The sequence below is a fragment of the Lathyrus oleraceus genome, chromosome 1 (assembly GCF_024323335.1).
Source record: "Lathyrus oleraceus cultivar Zhongwan6 chromosome 1, CAAS_Psat_ZW6_1.0, whole genome shotgun sequence".
NCBI lineage: Eukaryota > Viridiplantae > Streptophyta > Magnoliopsida > Fabales > Fabaceae > Lathyrus > Lathyrus oleraceus.
The window spans coordinates 353794037-353808195 of NC_066579.1; the positions used below are offsets into that span (position 1 = coordinate 353794037).

The following is a 14159-nucleotide window of genomic DNA, read 5'->3' on the forward strand; positions in this document are numbered from 1 at the left end:
TTTCTTCAACCTAACTTTCCAAAATTGTATGTAATGTAAGGTGGCATTACTTCCACCCAGACTTGTTTGTACAAGTACCTTAAAAAGTGCATGCTAGAGGAACAAGTTGCGTGAAGACTCAATGGTCCAAACAATTCTCATTATCCCACACACGTGTAACATACATAACCCAACGCATAAGATAAGACCAATGAACACCCAAATTGAATTCAAAGCACCTCTCAAATTTAATTCATGGGGCTAACACCCAAATTGGAAGATTCCAGTAACATCCAAAAATGCAAAAAAGAAAAATACACTTTATTCTTACTAAAAAAAACACCTTTTTTTTCGATCAGAAACCTAATCACAATATCAAAATCAATGGTTTTATTTTATTTAAAATCGCTCCATGACTCCAAATGACAAAATGTTGGTTCCGCAATATCTTCACTCTTCTTCATTTACTCTTCCACAGCAAGAGGCACAGATTCAGCCTAAAAATCACAAAGGAATGGAAATAAACATTGAGAACAACATTATTAATCATTTCTTGGAGTAAAAGCAATGTGTTATTAATACTTTTAATAAATTTCTAAAGCTATAACTATAGTGTAATGAGAGAAGAAATGTTAGTACCAATTTGCTGTATTTGAGTGCATAAAACATCTCGAGGTAGCGTTTGCTCTCACGGCGTTCGAGATTCGTCACATGCTTCCAGAAGCCGTACACGCCAGTAAGAGTCAGAAGCCTGTCGGAATAAATCTGCCATGTGTACCTATAGCGCAAAGTCAATAAAATATATGTGTCAGACATTATGAAACACTAACACAAACATCATATACGACACTACGACACTGATGATTAAATGTGTCTGAGTAGCTTACTTCTCGTGAATACGTTTGAGACCTCCATGGGAGATTTTGTCCCAATAAGTAGGATCAGCCTTAGACTTCTCGAAGAATTCAACAAGAGTCTCGGCAGCGCGGTCGCCGTGATAAGGATCAATATGGTAACCAGATTTTCCATGAACAATGATCTCAGCAGGACCACCATTACATGTCGCAAATGTTGGCAGTCCACAACTCATAGCTTCAATAACAGTTAAACCAAAAGCTTCATAAATAGCTGGCTGCACGAAAGCGCCCTTTGTGTCGCAGATGACACGGTAAAGCTCTCCGTTTCTAATTCGGTCCATTTGTGCAGAAATCCATCTGAATTGGCCGTTCAATTTGTAGGTTTCGATCAGGCCGTACATTTTCTTCATCTCGGCTATCTCTTCTAAATCCTTTGACTCCTTCCTTCTGTCTCCGGCAACAACGACAAGGTTTACCAGTTCCCTTAGGCGAGCATTCTTGCCGTACCACTCAACAAGTCCTGTAATGTTTTTGACTCGGTCCAACCTTGCCATCGTGAAGATAATCGGCTTGCTGCGATCCTTCAGTACACATCTGTTATGAAACATCGATAAATCAGACAAAGGATCTGTGAAATGATAAACGAGAATCTAGTACTACATAACAGTAAATCATCAATTTTAGGTACTAAATTGTATTGTGCTTACATGTGCTCCTCGTTCTCCACCGTGCTGTAGAGAAGTTCTTCGATATCAGGGTGGAAGGATGTCAATCTACGCTCGGTTTCGGTATATGGGAAGTAAATGCTCAAATCAGCTCCCGGCGAGACAATGTTGAACTTTGGATCAAAGACATCGATACCGTGAACGACACGGTAAAGTCCCGGAAGGGTGAAGGCAGTGTGACTCTCATACTGTCCAACAGTATCCTTGCTGTAAAATTACAAAGACATGAGATTTTCAACTTCAATAAGATTATCAATAAATAATATGATGCATTAAGAACAATAGTTTACCTTCCAGCAATCTCTTGGAAGGTACTTGTGATGATAAAGTCTGTATGGTTCATTGCAAAAAGATCAGCAGTAAATTGGGACGAGAAGTGATACTTGTCATCAAATTTTTTCCAATAAATGTCCGACTCCGGATACTTGGTTTTCTCGAGTGCATGAGCAATAGTACACTGCGATTTGGCGTTAAAATAATGGTATAAGCTTTAAGATATTTCAAAGTGTAATCAACAAAGGTAACTAACAGCTATATTAGAAAATCGAAGCGTGTAGACAAACCTGTGTTACGCCTAATTTATGTGCTAACAAAGAGGCAACGATGTTTCCATCGCTATAGTTTCCAACGATCAGATCAGGCTTGCCTTGCAACTCTTTGGCAAGTTCATTGGCAACATCCTAATGACAATAAATAGTTTCATCTCAATCAAGTGAAAACATAAAAATGCTTATATTGTGTCAAATTTATGAATGAAAGTTTCACCTCACTGAAAGTCTCTAGGTAAGGCCAGACTTCAAATCTTGAGATCCATTTGCGAACGATTCCCTTTTCTGTTCTAAAGGGAACTCGAAGAATGTGGCAATGTTCGGTATTGTATACCTTCTCAAGACGCTGACCACAAGTAGTTCCCACTGCATCGGGGAGAAGACGCGTGATCTGAATTTGACAGAAACCATAAGCGCTAGTTAGAGAATTATCCGTATACCATACTTAATAAACATGCAAACTCTTCATAAGTACATTAGGACATACAATGAGAATGCGAGGCGTGATATCCAAGCCTTGTTGCTTGATGCGTTTGAGCATCTCCTCCTCCAAGGCACGAACTTGATCCAAAATGTACACAATCTACATAACGAATTAATAAGAACATGTCACTCAACTCGCAAAGACGTTGCGCCACAATTTAAAACTATGATGCAATATGTTATCTAAACTAACCTGGCCACCGGTATCGGGGTATCCCAAGACATTATCTTGGGCGAAATAGCCGTGAGGAGAAAGGATGACAACATTGAAAACCATAGGGATTCTTCCGAGGAATGTCTCGAGGGTGCCAGGATCAGGTGCGTCGAGAAGATCCAACAGAAGCTGGATCGTTTCAACGACACGCTCAGCTGTGTCTCCCCACCCTCTCTCCAAACCAATTTCCTGGAATTTGTGTTCAAACTCCGAGTACGGAGTCTCAGGAGCAATTTTGATCAGATAATCTTCTGCTTTTCGCAAAACATGTTGAAGAGAATTCAGATTTTGAATTCTGTCATTAACCATTATAGTCTGCACAATAAGCAAAACCTTAACTCAGTAAAATCAAACAAACATACGAAACAAGAAGACATAATTTAAGGAAATGTCTAACACGTAGCAAAACATTTGTCGAAAATACCTTCCCGTTATGGTTGTGAAGCCTAAGGAACTCCAGCAGTGGCTGCAAGCTTTCTTTGCCATGGAAAAGCTTAGCAGAAAGATGGCGATTGAGAAACTCAACGCCATTTCCAATTGACTTATTCTGCGTTGGTTTCGGAATCGAGGCATTGAATGGTTCAAAGTCCAACTCAAGCACAAAGTTTTCATTAGAACTACACAATAAACAGATAAACAAAACATGTCAAAGATAGTAGTACAAGCAGCAACATAACAAAATCAAGAACAATGGAACTTCAAAATCTTTTACCTTCCTTCAACAAGCTCCTCCTTGAACTTGAGATACTCAGCAGCACTCAGTTCATCGACAACAAGACCGTGCACGTCGACTCTCAGATACTCCCAAACGCCAGGCCTTGGACGAACAGCAAGAGCAACAAACGGCACTAACACTATAGCTTCCTACGCAACACAAACCGAAACAAAACATCAACAAACTCCACCAATAATTCATTCATTGTTACACAAAAAAGTTACACAAAGAAGCCGCTATTACCTGAGTAGATCTCAGAACTTCTCCAAAGACTCCATTAACAAGCTTCTGCCTATTCTCCTCGGGGATTTCTTCAAACTCAGCAATGATCTGATGATGTTGCAGGATTCCCTTTCCCTTTGCTTCAATCCTTTTAACACCATAACATCACCGAATCAAACAAACATGCAGATATTTGTTTGAAATGAAAAAAAGATAAAGAACTTTTAGCGGGTACCTTGACAAAAGAGACAGAATTTCGTTCCTGTGAGCAGTGAGAGTTTCATCAAACCTCTGCCGGAGTGAGGTGGAATGGGTGAGACTCGCCATTGCTTCAAAAGCTTTGAGAAATGAAGAAAAAAAACTAAGTGGAAATGGTGAAAGGTTGAAGAAAGAAAAGAATGAATGGATGGTAATAGAGGTGGGGAAGGTGTTAATTTATACACAAAACTGGAGCGCGAAAGACAGACAAAAAAAGAATATATTCAACACAAAACTTTTTTATAAGGACTGTTTTGTAAATTCATAACTTCAAATTATATTCTAGAAGTAGCTTGCCATAAATTATACTAGTAGTAATTATAGTAATTATAATTATCAATAAAATTAGATTATAAAAAATATTCCAGACATTTCAATTATTCATCTTTAAGATTAAAAAAAAAATAGATATTAGATTTTTTATTAGTCACCAAATTTTAGAATATAAATTTGAAAAGAATTGATTTATTGATTAAATATATTTCGGAGAATCTCACAATTTAAACACTATATAAATTTTTAATTATATATGATAATTTAGATTTATATCAATAATTTTATTATTACGTTAGGTCATCGGAATTTAATATTTTTTATCATGAATTGATGAAAATAAATATATCAGATAACAAAAATAAAATTAAAAAATTAATTTATAATATTTTTTAATTAAGAGATTAAAGCGGAATATTATAGATTTTAATAAATTTTGTACTATATTTATTTATGAAATTAGAGTTATATGATAGAGTGTTTATATTTCTAACTCTAAAAAAATGCTGATATGGAAAGAGCACATGGGACCTGCCCATGGTTTATCGGGTGAATGCATATTACACCTATCTTCTATTCTTGGTGGAAATTTTGAATAATGTGTTTATCTTCGATTCTAATAACATTCTTCTTTTTTTTCTTTTTGTCTTTAAACTTATAACTTTTTTGCCGAATCTAATTTTTACTAATGATTTCCTTAAAAAGTATTTACATTTATAATCTCTTTGAAAAGTGTTATATTACTATTTCTTAATTCTTAAGATACTAATATCTAAAGATAAATGTATAAAAATAATTTAATTTGTTGACAAATTCATTATCAGAAAATATACATGAATTATATTTCTGAAAAATCTTATAGAATTTAACTAACTAATTGAACTGAACTTAATCGAATTTAGTTAATAATCTAATTAGTTTAATATTAAATTAAAATTAACTAAAACCAATAAAATCATAGTTAATCAGTCTGAATCAAATTATTAATTTATTTTAAAAAATAATTTAAAACTTGATTTGAGTGATAACACTCAATAATAATTTATCTTTTACAATTTTTATTTTATATTAATTTATAATTTTGATTTGAATCGGTTAGAATTTAAACATATTTATATTATATAACACATTGATAAAATAAATTAACCTAAAAACTATCTAAAAATATTTATCAACAAATAATAGATAACAAATAATCAAAAAATTTATAGTGTAGTAATAAAATTCAAGAAAAATATAATAATTCAATCTACCACATATATATCTTCGATCTTAATTCAAAGTCTTTAAAAAGATATTTAGTTATATCATAACCGTTTTTGAAGATGTGTAAGACGAACTACAGCATATAATCTCAAAAAAAATTAATATTCATTTTATTTTGTTAAATTGTAACTAATCTACACAGATAATAACAAAAAAAAATGAGATGGATTCTTCGGTGTTTGAGAATTTAATCTCAATGTTTATTGTAAAAGAGAGTTCGGTTAAAAAAATTGATTACTACTAATAACCTGACGGATATTTATGATTCATCAATGTTTTTCTTTGATTTTTTTAGCAGATATTTATTTTACTTTTCCATGGATGGGGATGGGATATACTAGTATTATTCAGTGGTTGCAATATCAAATTTTATTTTAGAGCAATTAGTATTACTCTACACAATTCTAAGAAATGAAATGCTACCAAATAGGATATCTACAATGTTTTCTCATCTGACACAAAGTTATCAAAACTATTAATGCAAGACTTTAATAGCACTAGGACAGTTCATAACAATAAATTGCATTCAGAAATAGTAATCAGTATTGAATGTCGAGTGAGATTGAAATATGAGTACTTCACATGCCAACACTCAAAATATATTAGGTCAAATAAATTTGAAATTACAATAATGACAAGTATGTCGACACTCCACTTAACATATATCTGATCTCTTTATCTATCATACAATTAAGTCTGGTAAAACAAATCCGACTCCGAGATATCTCAGAGATGTTTGTGTTTACCATACTCCGATCACTATTATAAACAATTTTTTATTTATTTTTTACGAAACAATCTACCTTTAAAAACCTATACATCCTAAAGTATTAATGAAAAAAAAATTTATTACCAAGCACAAAGCTACAAAGATACCTTGTTGTTTTTGAAATGGCAGCACAGCACCGAAAGAAGCAACTTGATTGAGACAACAAAATGGTGTCAGAACAAAGAAGGGGAATGAATGTGTTTCGAATGAAGAGTTTCAAAGTCCTTTTTATAGTGAATTGAGGAGAAAATTTTCCTCATTTTTTGCTTCTTCACATTTTAATTGCCTCTTTTCGAAGAAAGTGTTGTTTTACTACTAGTACTATTGATTTGTGGATATTAGTATTATAATAACCTTTCGGTGGTTTCTTTGTTGTTTTCACAAAACCACTTTTCGTTATCATCAACAACTACTACTACTTCAATCTCTTTCACTCTAGCTAATTCCCGTTTTCTTATTTAATTAATTCATCCACTTTTTTATTTAATCCACAGGTTTATGATTTAAATAATAATTTGATGATACAATATGCTATATCCTCGTAGTTGACAATTAAATTGAGACTGTATTATAGTAGTACAAAGCATTTGTTTAAAAACACTTAATTTTTCTGCGGTGCCTGTTGTCTTTGACTTGTTGCCATTTGACCTAACGGCTATACATCTTAAAAATTCAAGTATTTATATTTTAACCTTAATCTTAATCATAATCATAATCCAGTACATTGCAATTGTGTTGGATATATATTTAGAGAATTGTTATTCTTATGCTAAAAATTATCCCCAATACTTACACTTTACATTATACGGTGAACAGTGTTTTTAGTTTTTTAATAAATAAAAACAAAATATTTATAAAAGTATATTTTTATTTTTATAATACAAATATAAAAAAATTTATTAATCAACTTCATTATTGTATTAACCACAAAATTATAAGTGATTAACCACATATTTTACTTATAATCTGTTAATCAAATTTGTTATTTAATTAATCAATAAAATATATATTACTAACAAAATTCTGATATTAAAATATAAAATATAATAATTAATTTTTAACCAAAATTTATATATATTTTAATGTCAGAATTTAGTTAATATTATGTATTCTATTGGTTAATAAAATAATAAATTTGGTTAATGAATTATAAGTAAAATATGTGATTAATAATTTATATTTTTGCGGTTAATTCAATAATAAAATTGGTTAATAAAAAAATTTATATTTGTGTTATAAAAATAATTTTAAAAATAAATTTTTTTTATAAACATTATTTTTTTATTTATTAAAAAATAAAAATATTATTCACAATATAAATACGATGATCAGTGTATGGTGTAAGTATTGGATGTAAGAATAATGATATATTTAACCCTGTAATGCCATTTTTTTATATTTCATTATTTTCAAGAAAATTTAAATTTTGTATTAATTTTGACTACTAATTTTTTATATCTAACAAAGGTTCATAATACCCACACACAGAAAAAAAAAAATCTTTACAAGTATTTTATGGAATAATTATGATATTACTTGTGTTGTGTTAAATGTTAATCCATAATGTGGATTAGGGAGTTAGTTTAAAGTTATTTGAATAATTAATTTTGTTGGTTTGATAATTAGTTGGTTTGATAATTAGTTGGTTGAATTTATTACTTAACTAACAAGAAAAGTAATCTGAATGTGTTGTAACCTTCTTTATTCATAATTATAGTTACAACATTTTATCTTCTTTACCATATTTCATAACCAATTCATTATTTAATGAGTGTTTATAGATTACTTGTAAAGAAAAAAAAGTCTTTGTTGCGCCACCTATTGGGATAGATAGTTTTGGTTTCTATTTAGGGAAAGATAAGTAAGGGATAAATAATTGGGAAATAGAAAGTGAGGTGTGTGATTCTCACGGTTCTTGTTAGCAATCATGAATATAAATGGTAGTTTTCCATCGAAAATTTGTGTTCTTGACAAAAATAATTGGGAACAATGGACAAAAATAATTGGGAACAATGGAGTGCTTTCGTGAAGTCATTTTTTGGTCCTTAAGAAGTGTTTGAAATGGTTCATGATAGCTACGAAAGTTTAATGGCAAATCCTTTAGATGCATAAATTGAGACCTTAAAAAATGCAAAGGAAAAAATGGCAAATCCTTTCGATGCATAAATTGAGACCTTAAAAAATGTAAAGGAAAAAATGGCAAGCTTAATTCTGCATTCACCAAAATGTGAATAATCATCATTTTGAGAAATTAACAAGGTGGGTATATTAAATGAGGCATGTGATATCTTGGAGAAGTGTTATGATTATGGAGAGAAGATGAAGTAAGTGAAGTTTTAATCTTCGAGATAAAAAAAATGAGTTGATACATATGGGAGAAGATCAAAAGATAAGTGATTGCTTGTGGCGAATCAAATGAAAACTTGTGGTGAAGCCATCACTGATCAAAATATTGTAGAAAAGATAATGAAATCGGAGACTTCTAAGTTTGATTTCAAAGTAATGGCAACTAAAGAATCCAAAATGTTATAATTATGGATGTCGGGGAGTTGCAGAGTTCCCTGGAAGCTCATGAACTCATGATGATTAATAAAGGGTCTGGAAGATCGGTTTAACAAGCATCGAAAACTCAAGTTATAAAAAAATATGGCTATGACAAGAAATTGAATAACAAAGTCAAATGAAGTTTCAATAATGGAAATTGATCTAGCAATGGCAAGGAAATGATTAATGACAAAACTAAATCCTCTAAAAGAGAATGAGATTTTGGCACCAATCAAGCAAAAAAGAAGAATTTTGATAAGATAATAGTGTGATGCTACAACTGTGAGAGGTGTGGCCACTTAACTGGTGAGGTTTAGCACACGAAAGATGGCAAGAAAGGTCAAAAAATGATGAAGAGACACACATAGTACATGATGATGATGATGACGACTCAAAAGTAGTTATATTAATGGCTACAACTTGTGAAAGAAAACATATATGTGGATTATGGTATCTTGACTCTGGATGCTCAAACTATAAGACCAAACACACAATGGGTGGTTAACCAACTTTGATTCCAACAAAATGACCAATGTTAAACTAGAAAGTATCAGTTATCTTGTAGCATAAGGGATATGTAGCATTGTCATCAAGAAAAAATATGGAAAGAATGCTCTCATAAAAAAAGTATTATATATGTATGGTATGAAATATAACTTCATGAGCCTCAGACAAATGGTTGAGAAATGATTCTCAATAACTGTGAGTGGTAACTCTTTGCAACTTTTTTTATCCTCACAAGAGGTTAGTGTTTAAGTCATTATTGTCCAACAACAAGACATCTGAATGTAACATTGTGAATATAAAAGAGGTGTGTTTGTTAAGTATTACTCCTGATGATCCTGATTGGATATGGAATATGAAGTATGGCAACTTAAATTTAAGAAGCCTAATTGAATTGGGTGTGGTTATGTGTTGAACATATTTTGACGATTGACTCAATAAGATCAAATATTATAAACATCATCAAGGAACGAACCCGAATAAAAAAAATCTTGATATGGATATGAAGCTTCAAATAATTTTATATTATTAGGATCATATTGTAAAAAATGTGTAACTCTCTTAATACTAAAATATAGACACGCGCTCATACATATAGTTTTTTAAAATATAGTTATTTTAAAAACTCTTTAGAACTTTTTTGGAAATGGCAAAAATAGGTTTCAGCTTGTATAGTCGATTATGGTATGTAGACAATCGATTATGAAGTGTATTTAGCATCATAATTGATTATGGATATGTTATATACTATTATACACCTATGTATCGTTGATTAATATATTATGGTTTATGCATAATAAATTATAGTGAGATAGAACAATTCTCGTGTATACAGTCCTAAAAGTGCTACAAAGAATCCTCTAGTAGCCTCTCCAGCTCCTCGTGAACAAAGTGACCAAGTTACCCCCTCTTTGACCTTAATTTTTATTTTCCTTCTAAGCACGAGTATTCACAAGATATGCCTCCATCATATGATGTTTTCCTCCAGTCTCCCACATCAGGAATTCAGAAGAACAACAAGGTACTACAACCCTTATCTAAAAGGATGGATACATGCAGGACAACTATAGTATTCTCAAGCATCTAACCACGAGGGTTGATCACATAGAATATTCTATTGCCTATGTGGATCTTTATTCCTCCGTAGCATCAGGCTTAGATCAGTGATGCAAAGATGAAAGGGATGATGGGGGCAGAGTAGTAGTTGTTCATTTTTCCTTTTATTTTTGTTCTACTTTCTTGTTATTTTTCCTGATGTTTTTTACTTGTTCTACTTTATTAGTATTTGTTACTCCATCTTTTTATTATTATCTGGACCATCTTTCATATTATCATGTTTTGGTTATTACCATTGTTGTTATATTCCTTATTTGTTTTATCTTTATCTTTTTCCTCTGATTTTTAATAATAACAATGGGGGAGAAGTATACTCTTAGAGATATTATCTTGGTCATTTCATTAAAGGGATCTAAAATAACATTTCTTTTTTTTTTCTCTAACCAACTTACTAAGCCACCTTCCGAGAGATGTTTTGTCATCATCAAGAAGAGAGATAACATGGTTCTATTTTTGAATAGGTTTTGATGGTTGGCTTAACAAGATAAGATAGTCCAAACATTATCAAGGAACGGATCAAAATCAAAAGCATTATATAATCTGAAGTTTCAAGTGCCTTTATATTATTATGATGATATTGTAAAAGTGTCTAGCTTTCTTAACACTAGAAAATACACACACACACACACACTCATAAATATAGTTTTCCAAATATCATTTTTTCAAAAATTCTTACGAAATTTTATTTTGAAAATGGAATAAATAGATCTTCAACTTGTATAATCGAGTATGGTATGTATAAAGTCAATTATGAAGTATCTCGTCCCATAATATATTATGGATGTGTAATTGTCAATTATACACCTATTGGCGTATGTATAATCGTTTATGGTGAGTATACGAGCAAATATTTCCTAAAAACTCCTTAGCATAATCGATAATAGCCATGACATGATCCATTATGGAATAAATATAGACTTTTTCCATTGTTTCCTTTTATAGAGAAATTTATGGCAAATCACTTATAAAAAGGGAAATGGTGATCATTTATAGAACACACCAACTAACAAAAAAACCTTTAAAAAGTATTATCTCTATCTCTCACTTATCTTTATAATTCTCATACACTTAATATATATTTATGTGTTAAAATAGAAACTCTTATATCACTTCTTGTGTAACCGCTATTGTTATTCTGATTTTATTATAAAACTAAGATAGACTTATTCTCTTGAACTTGTAAAATATAAAGGTTGTAAGATGAATTTGTGATTAAAAGGTTGGTATAAAGGTTTCAAGATGAACTTGTCTTAATAGCTTGGTTTCGTAACATGCGGAAAAAACAACCGGCGAAAAAAGAACAGAAGAGTCGCCATCGTTCGTTATTTATCCCGAAGGAGGGAAAGGAAACGATCGAAGAAAACCTGGAGAAAGGAAAAGACAAGGTCTCGCAACCAAATCTAGGGTTCGGGAGTTGGTTATGCGAAGGGAAGGTATTAGCACCCCTACGCATCCGTAGTACTCTACGGGATCCACTTTTGTTGTTCTAGTCTAAAGGGTGTAGGTATATCTAAAGTACTATCTGCTAAAAGGAGGTCAAAAGAAAATGACTCGCAAGGATGTCGCATCCACTGCCTACGTATCTCATCTGAGTATGAGAATCAGAGTCTTCGTAGCTCGGCTACTTATGGGTTAAAGAGAAGTGTGCTCGCTAAGACATCGCGTCTTATACCTACGTATCTCATCTGGAATGAGAATCAGAGAAAAATGTAGTTCAGCTATCTACGGGAACAAAGGGTCTCGATTGCAACTAGGGCAAGAGAAAGGGAAGGTCTCGATCGCAACGAGAGCGAGAGAAAAGAATCGCAGCAAGGGCGAAAACAAGCAAGGATTAGTTGTTAGTCGTCAGTCAAACTCGGCAAGACATCGCATCTCGTGCCTACGTATCTCATCTGAACATGAGAATCAGAGTTGTCGTAGTTCGGCTAACTAGGGGTTAAGGATTGCCATCTAAACATGGACTTACAAAAGAGGACACCAGTTGTGTCAAAGGAAAGTGGGCAATGGGTTCAACGTCCTAGCAGTAGGTGTCGCAACTCGCTGAATCGAGTCTTAGGCAGTTGCCTCTTTGCAATAGAACGGACTGACATGCCACAAGATCGGAGACGCACGAAAGGTCTAAAAGTGGGGAAGCTCTGCCCTAGAGTAAAGGGTGTTAAGTTTTCTTGACCAGTTATCAATAATTATCTATGTAGAAGCAAGTCTCAAGGATCTGATAAGACCCCCTTAATAGACAAGATTGCTAATGAGCTAACAACTTGACAAGTAAAGAAATTGTCCAACAAAGGGTTGCTCCCTAGTGGAAAATTAAGTGTGAGTTATGCCATATTAAATAGAATCGGTGCATCTAACTGGCTCCCACAAATCACAACTCTAGTATAACTACTACATTGGACAAGCTTATCTTCCTAATTGGCACAAAAGTCAAGCTGAATGTTGGCAATTATGTGTTTAAAATAATGAAGCATGCAGATTCCTTTGATGTTAGGCTACTTATAGCTTTTCCCTATCTATTGACTAGAATTATTCTAAGTCAATATCCTGAGATTATCAACCCTTAAGAAATTTCAAGCAAGAAGGTTAAGCCCCTGGAACTTGACAATAAGTTATTTGTTGAGACACATGCACCAAACATTGTGTTGTCTCAACATCAAAGTCAAGCTACTGGTGGGATTTCCCCTCCTATCACAAAAGCCTCCAAAAATAATGTGTTACTTGAGTTACTGGTAATGTCAAAAGCTCTACAAGACACAACAACTACAAATACAATCAGTAAAAGAAGATAAATGCATTAATCAGCTTGATAAAAAAGGAGGAGGAATCTCCAAAAGAAGATAGTGTTGACATTAAAGAGGAAGAACAATTTGATAGCAAGAGTGGGGATGAAGAAAAAGCTCACAGTGAAGAGGGAGAACAATCTGCTAGTGTTGGAGAAGCTAATAACTCAGAATCCTCAAGTGAAGAAGAAGAATCCAACTCTAAAGATTTATGTCTTCAAGCTATAGTTGCTAGAAATGTCATTAAGCTGAAGCTATTATTTGTGGCCTTTTAATCTTAGGCTTATTTTTGTGGTTTTTGTAATAAATGTACTTATGCTCTAGCATCTTTTTAACATCTATCCAAATGATGGTTGATTGTTATATACTCTTAATATATTGTGTGTATGTGATAACTTACTGACATTTATGGTGACTGACATGGGCTCTAACTAACTGTGTTATGTTGACTTTTGCAAATTATTGCAAAAGGGGAGTAATGGTGTGTAGTGGTGTGGTGTGACTACTTCTAAATACTACTTTTTATGAGTTGGTGTATGGGTGCTAATAGTTACTGACTGACTCTAATGTGCTTAGTATTGTCTGGTGTGACTGGTACTAACTAATGTTATGAATTTTTATGCACATATGCTGAAGCATTTGGCCCCTAACTATGTGTAATTGTGTGTGATGATTTCTTTGTGTGTTAGTAGTAGCTTCTGAATCTTGTCTACTGACAACTAACTATGTGTGCATGCATGATTAATTGATCATGAATGATTGCATGACTTACTTTTTATGGGAGCATCATTGTATGACTAATTGTGCTACTCTAATTTGTACTTATGTTGCTGGTGGTTTGCTCTGATGTTGTGTTGTTGCTGATGTGCTACTCTGATTTTTACTTCTGTTGTTGCTATTATTTTCTCG

At 32.5% G+C, this 14159-nt stretch overlaps 1 protein-coding gene across 2 annotated transcripts; it reads right to left on the reverse strand.

Annotated features, from left to right (window-relative positions):
* Window positions 1–203: 203 nt before the first annotated feature.
* LOC127136197 (sucrose synthase) lies at window positions 204–6580 on the reverse strand. 2 transcript variants are annotated; one of them, XM_051062795.1, is made up of 14 exons: window positions 6417–6580; window positions 3979–4081; window positions 3765–3891; window positions 3519–3670; window positions 3231–3423; window positions 2786–3121; window positions 2597–2692; window positions 2327–2500; window positions 2125–2241; window positions 1852–2018; window positions 1544–1768; window positions 867–1430; window positions 619–757; window positions 204–476 (listed from the first exon to the last, which is right to left on the reverse strand). In XM_051062795.1, exons 2-14 carry the CDS (start codon window positions 4068–4070, stop codon window positions 444–446), a joined length of 2415 nt encoding a protein of 804 aa, XP_050918752.1. In that variant the 5' UTR covers window positions 4071–4081; window positions 6417–6580; the 3' UTR covers window positions 204–443. The 2 variants fall into 2 exon arrangements, with proteins under 2 accessions (XP_050918752.1, XP_050918747.1); XM_051062790.1 differs by lacking the exon at window positions 6417–6580 and having other exon boundaries at window positions 3979–4192.
* Between the last annotated feature and the right edge of the window lie 7579 nt (window positions 6581–14159).

Excerpts from the sequence above, each read along its gene's own strand:
- LOC127136197 (XM_051062795.1), bottom strand. The coding sequence starts at position 4,070 with ATGGCGAGTCTCACCCATTCCACCTCACTCCGGCAGAGGTTTGATGAA. Across the intron at positions 2,501-2,596 it reads TCACGCCTCGCATTCTCATT|ATCACGCGTCTTCTCCCCGA; the intron begins GTATGTCCTAAT and ends TGTCAAATTCAG. Across the intron at positions 2,019-2,124 it reads ATAAATTAGGCGTAACACAG|TGTACTATTGCTCATGCACT; the intron begins GTTTGTCTACAC and ends GCCAAATCGCAG.